We start from the raw sequence: 6,470 nt of genomic DNA, 5'->3' as shown, positions 1-6,470 counted from the left end.
CACAGACAGCGCCAACTGATGATGCAAGATTTCGCAACCCGGAATGACATCGTACCTGGAAAAGAAAGAGAAAGGTGATTGAAGGGCACTGGTGTCATGGTGTGGTACTGGCCTAAGAGTTTTTGACAATCAAGTTAGTGCTAGATCAGGAGGGTGAAAAGAAGGTGAAAGGACTTTCTTAGGGATTTGTGTCGTACCTTTTGAGTTGCCCAACCTCTCTTTTTATAGGAGAGTTAATAGAAGTATTTACCTAGGTAACTACTTCTCTTGACTTTTTCATCATGTAGTGAAAGAGTTATAAGAAAGAATAATCATCTTTATCATTGTCACTTGTAGTTTATTCAACCTCTTAGACTACACGTGGCTTGGACTTCCTAACCTCTTGGACTACACGTCGCTTCGACTTCCTAGCCGAAAGAATATATTTTTTTTTTCCTGGGTAAAATGGAAAATTTCTATAGATATAAACAAAATTACAAATCATCAACAAGGCATCCCTTGGAAACAAGTTGTCTATTGACAACTAGAGGATAAACACAATAAGTGTCAATTAGCTAGAGACTGAGAGCATAACTCTCCCATCTCCATCCCAGACAACATTAGGACCTCTCCACAAATAGCTCTAGCAATTTCCATAGCAGTTCTTCGAACCTCCTGATGTAATCGCAAATTCCTCTCATTCCATACATACCAAATAGTAGTTGCACAAATACGTTTTTGGGCCTTATGTTTTATTCCTTTGGTGACAAACCAATCCACTAATTGAGTTAACAAAATGACTGAAGGCATATTCCACCCAAGACAACCATTGCCAAATTGCTTTAGCAAATGGACAATTGACAGTAAGATGATCTACATCATCGGCTGAGTTCATGCAGTTATGATAGATAGACACTAAAGGCAGCCCCCTTTTTCTTTAGATTTTCAAAGGTTAAAAGCTTATTCTGCATTGCCAGACAACAGACCAGAGAAGCTTTAGGTCTCGCTCCACTCCAACAAACTGAAAACCACTGCACCTCTGGGTGTGGATTTCTTCACCTATTCCAAACATTTCCAAAAGAGAAGACACCATGTCTCCACTGAAACCTGTCATCACCTTGCTTAAATGTCAGAGAAAGAGCAAAGTTCTTGAACTGGTGTAAAGTATTGGAGTTCTGATGTGGGAATATTCCGTATCATATACTAATTAAATCTTACAATTAAGCTCACAATTAAAGTTATAAATTTTATGCTCCAATGATTTATTAAACTCTTAAACCTATTCTATTTCCGGTTCTAAAAATTTAACTTTACCAATAAGATTTAATTTTCTCTTATCCAAGTTCTTCTAAAGTTTTATTGGTGGCTGAAACTTCAAATTTAAAAATATTTCTATCAAGTTTTGCAAGTCTCATTTTTTTATAACAAATTTTCATATTCTCTTTCCAATTTAAACCATTCCCTCTTGAGGCCAAAGAATTCATACAGAGATTGTCCATGCATAACGGTTCTGACATCATTAAATGGAATCATGACAATCTACTTTGAAGGCAGCTTGGAAAATTTGCAGATACAGAAATCAGATTCTCAATTGGCCTGCTCTTTGCTAGAAACATTGCCGACCCAGGTTGCTGTTACTGTCACTATAATTTTGCATAACAAGAATCTGACTTTTGTGAGCATGAAGATAAGAGGCCTACCTCTTATTGCCATATGTCATAACTGCTTCTCTGACGAAGATTCCAATGATCATCTATTATGTTATTGTGTTCTAGCTTCAACTGTTTGGAGTAGTTTGTTTGATATATTGCAGCTTGTGTTCCCTACGTTCAGCTCTCTGAACAACATTGTGGATTGGTTCTTACTTCACCATACTAGTAACACAATTAAGTCCAGGATCATATGTTTCATTTTTTCTTATACAATATTTGAAAACTGTGGTCGGCAAGGAATTCTTCTCTTCACACCGGGGTTAGGGAACAAGCCTCAAATCTTGCTTAGGCTATCGTGTGGGATGCTCTGTCATATCTCAATTTTAGTCTCATGGATCTTGTAGCTGCGGTTTGTTCTTAATGATGTGCTTTTTTGTCTTTCCTTTCTTGGCGTTTATTAGAAATGGGCTTATTCCATTTCTTCTTTTATATAAGGAGGTACGCCTCCTCCTTGTTTTGTAACTTTTCTAAATGCATTCTTGCTATAGACATGGAGATTTGAGGTGTTTCATTGTTTTCAAATTAGAATTAAATTAACTAAAATACAGTAACTAAAAATATTGAGCATACCAAATATAAGTTGAACGATGCTAAAGTGGTTAAATAATTTAGTAAAAATTTATGGTCCTAAGACCTAGGGTTAATTATCCACATTGATTTACAGTTTAATTTAAACCAATCAAAAATGAACATTCAAGTAAGTAAGTAAAGGAAAGAACACTATATATTTTTTTAACTCAAGAAAGGAAAAACATGGAGACAAGCGGTGTGGAAAAACATTAAGAACTAGTTATTGAATATCCCAAACGACTCCAAAAAACTCCTCATTCAGTTGTTGCGGGCACTTGGTTGAATGGATCTTCTCGGAAACGGACTCGTCTAACTACACTGGAAAGTTCGGCAACTTATTCTACTTTATTTATTGGATGCTTGACCTTGATCAAAATTAAAATACACTTCACGTTCAAAAATTGGGACAGCTTATGGATGATGGAGCAGTTTTTATTCATTGTTACAACCAATTTTTTTCATCCTCACATAATTTATATCTTTATTTATTTATTTATCAACTAATGCTGAATGTCTCTTTATTGAGAATTCTTAGAAGTTCCCGAGTTTAGATTCTCTCCCTCAACGGTTGTTGCCACGGGAAAAATCAATCATTTTCCCTCATCCTCTAGCTGGGCCCTCCCACGTGTTTGAGAGATCAAATGTAATGTTGATGCCTTTTCTCTTCTAATTCTTACCTGGGTGGTGGAGGGGTTATGTTTCGTGATGAGAACGGGTTCATTCTTCATGCAGTTGTGTTGTACAAAGCTATATTAACATGGGATTTGTGGACATTTTTGTTTCCAATGGTATAGATATTTATTTTTTATTTTTAGTGATCGTGTGGAAGATTTTTTGAGAAGAATTTGATATTGATTTATCCAGTGAGGAAGTTGGTACAAAAGTTATTTGATCAACTTTAAACAACAATAAGATAGGCGAAAAAATTAATTCAATCTAAAAAAAAAAAAAAATTATTATTAACTGATATTTTTATAATAAGAAGCCACCTAGAGTGAAAAACAATCTATGGTTGGTCTTAGAAAAACTCAATCGCACTTTCTAAGTACAAATTCCAAGGAGTTTAAAGATGTCACAAGATAACATATTTATTTATCTTTTCTGTGCAGTTGGTTATGGACCATTTATCTATACAAATTTGGTCCTATGACTTCAATCTATATTGTCCTTTTTCAAAATGAAGTTTGACATGACTTCAACCAATTTGTCTTGTTACTCTAAACAGTGACAACAGTTTCTATCCATTCCATGACCAACATAATGCTTAAAACAACATAAAACAAGCAAACAAAAAATTTCGCAAAAAAAAAAAACTCCAAATTATCATGTTACAAACTCTGTGGTTCAAATTAATTGAAAAAAAAGGAACAACTACTAATTAATTAGTTCAATTTTTTTGGACAGAGAAGCACTTGGTTTATCATTTTCTGTAGATTCATGTAAGATGACCCAGCTGAACTTGTGCTTGCCTCTTCAGCCAATTTCTTCCACTCCATTGCCTCCTTCTTCATTTCTTTTCCCTTATTCCCAACCATCAACTCGTTAACAAGAAGCTCAACTTCATCTCTCTTCACATCACTATCTATCTCCATGCCTATGCCCCACTTATTGCAGCAGAACCAACAGTTGGTCTGCTGCTCTGCAAAAAATGGCCAACAGATCATGGGCACTCCACAACTTATGGTTTCAAGCGTTGAATTCCACCCATTGTGAGTTAAGAACCCTCCAATCGACGGGTGGATTAGAACTTGCTCCTGTGGACACCAACTTGCTAATAAGCCCCTTTCTTTGGTGACGGACAAGAATTCCGGTGGAAGGATAGCCGAATCCCCGGAGACAAGGTCAGGCCTTATCACCCACAAAAAGGTCTGGTTGCTATTAGCAAGTCCCCAAGCAAACTCAACCAGTTGGTTGGGTGTCATGACAGCAATGCTTCCAAAATTTACGTAAACAACAGAGTTGGGTTCTTTCGTGTCGAGCCACGAAAGACATTCTGCCTCTTCTTTCCATAAATTAGATCCTATAGGCTTCAAATCATCATTGTCAACTTGGTTGATGAGTAAATGTAAAGGTCCAATTGTGTAAATTGGAGGAAACATGGACGATAGTCCGTCCACAACGTCATGCTCAAGTTCTTCAAACGTGTTGAAAATAATAGCAGAAGCTCTTTTAGCTCTCTCAACTTCATTATTGACGAACTTTATCATAAATTCATCTGGGTCTGTGGTTCTAATAAAAGTTGGAATATCCTTCAGACGTATACCTTCCATGCCTGGTATCCAATCTATAACGGCATCCAAACTCGTACCTGCACCAGAAATCAGAATTTATCTATTAGAACCAAAATATTGTAATGTAAAATTATAGTCCATAGATATAAATTATAATTATGAAGTTAGGTTTTGATAAATTAATATATTGATACCTTTGAATCCAGCAAAACCCTTTTCAATGAGATTAGGATACTGGGCATAACCCATGTAGCCACAAGCACTTGCTGTCCAGAAGAGGACTTCAGGGATGCCCAGTTCTTCGGCAGCTTCGACAGTGAAGCTCATGATTGCATCAGAAACAATGCAGGTGACCGGAGGTACGTTGGACGAAGTGGTGTCGTTGAGTTTCGAGAGGAGTTCTCTGAACGGAGTTAAGCAGTGCTTAGTGGTGGAGGCACACAGGGAGGGGATGTCTTGGGTGGCGTCGGCATCCGACGGAGGAAGGCCGTCGGGAATGGTTTCGAACCGAAACGATGAGAGGCCGTTGAGAGAGTCGGGCCCTCGGGATTTCAAGAGGCGTTGATGGTTGAATTCTGTGTTGACAAAGGTGATGTGAAAGCCTTGGAAATGGAGTAGTTTGGCTAGTTTTAGCATGGGGTTTATGTGGCCTTGAGCTGGGTATGGTATGCATACTGCATGAGGCTTCTCTAACATAGCAATGGAACCCATTTTCTCTCTCTATACGTCAATTTATCTCTTTCTCTTTCTCTGTCTCGGTGGGATGCTATTGGCAAGTGAATTAGCTTCAGTTTTATAGGCTCGCAAAGAGGGCCAAAAGTTTTTAAAATAAATAAATAAATAGAAAGTCAAATTGATCATGCTAACTTCAAAACAAAACGTCTCAGCCAATGCCAGCTGCATCAGCCCCAGATTGATGGTCGACTACGGCACTCATTTTATCTCTGTACTCCATCACCTGCATCACCATAATACTGCAGAAAATATTGTGACAGATCCATAACGCGTATTTATGTCGGCCGATTGATTAGGTTCACAAGACGGGCGGCGGTTGATCCGTACGCAATTTCAAATCCTATTCTAGAAAATACCATTTTGTTTTTATTTGTCCGAGTCGATATGCACCACAAAGATTTGCTATAGCCTATATTAATAATATACTTGGAAGATTTCATTTTTATACCTTTTCAAATAAAAAAGGATCTTTATTCTTATAAATTTGGGCTCATTTTTTTAAACCCAAAAAAATAAGTGCTCAATTTTTAATGAAGGAGATGGGATACTCAATGTTGACGGAGTTTAGTTCAAAAGATAGAAAGTGACCAACAAGGATCGAATTTAAATTTAGGGTAAATTGCATTGATGCTACGAGTTTTGAGTCAATGTTACTTAATAGACGATCAATGCATTTATTTACATTGATACCTCTGAGCTTTTAAATGTTTTTGTCTCTTATTATTTAATTCAATTATATCCACAAAATATTAATGATGTTAATTTACGATAATACCCCCGCCATTACCAAAAGCAACAATACACTCAGTCACAGCCTGCCATATCCAGTTATCCCTCTTAACACCAACACAGCCCTTTAACACCGCCACCACCACCACCTCACCCACATCAGCCCTTCAACACCACACGTCACCAACACCACCACCTCACCTGCATCAGTCGTTCAACACCACCACCTCGCCTACATCAGTCGATTCGTTCCCTGATCCGAAGCGTACGTCAACGCGTCGAGGACGTCTTGATCGCCACTGTTGTCGAAGAGAAAAAGTCATTGCCATTGGATGAGCCACCATCGCGACTGATTCACTCAACCCAGTTGCCGGAATCGATGGCGTTTTGGGATCTCTCGACGACTTTGAGGAAGGAGAAGTCGATGCCGTAATTCGAGATGTTGGTGAGTGAGGCTGATTGCCTCCCCAGGTCTCAGATCTCCGCCACCAACGCCGCCGTGTCAGGCCCTAAA

The 6,470-nt window shown here is 38.1% G+C and overlaps 1 protein-coding gene across 1 annotated transcript; it reads right to left on the bottom strand.

The window, feature by feature from the left end:
• Positions 1–3,564: 3,564 nt before the first annotated feature.
• LOC132279495 (7-deoxyloganetin glucosyltransferase-like) lies at positions 3,565–5,229 on the bottom strand. Its single transcript, XM_059781483.1, has 2 exons — positions 4,687–5,229; positions 3,565–4,569 (listed from the first exon to the last, which is right to left on the bottom strand). Exons 1-2 carry the CDS (start codon positions 5,201–5,203, stop codon positions 3,644–3,646), a joined length of 1,443 nt encoding a protein of 480 aa, XP_059637466.1. The 5' UTR covers positions 5,204–5,229; the 3' UTR covers positions 3,565–3,643.
• Between the last annotated feature and the right edge of the window lie 1,241 nt (positions 5,230–6,470).

This window comes from Cornus florida, unplaced genomic scaffold, assembly GCF_030987335.1.
Source record: "Cornus florida cultivar Cherokee Brave unplaced genomic scaffold, ASM3098733v1 CherokeeBrave_3.0.0_Hap2_Chr10, whole genome shotgun sequence".
Lineage (NCBI taxonomy): Eukaryota > Viridiplantae > Streptophyta > Magnoliopsida > Cornales > Cornaceae > Cornus > Cornus florida.
Note: the sequence above shows the minus strand (reverse complement) of the source record. Positions and strands in the feature narration are given on the sequence as shown.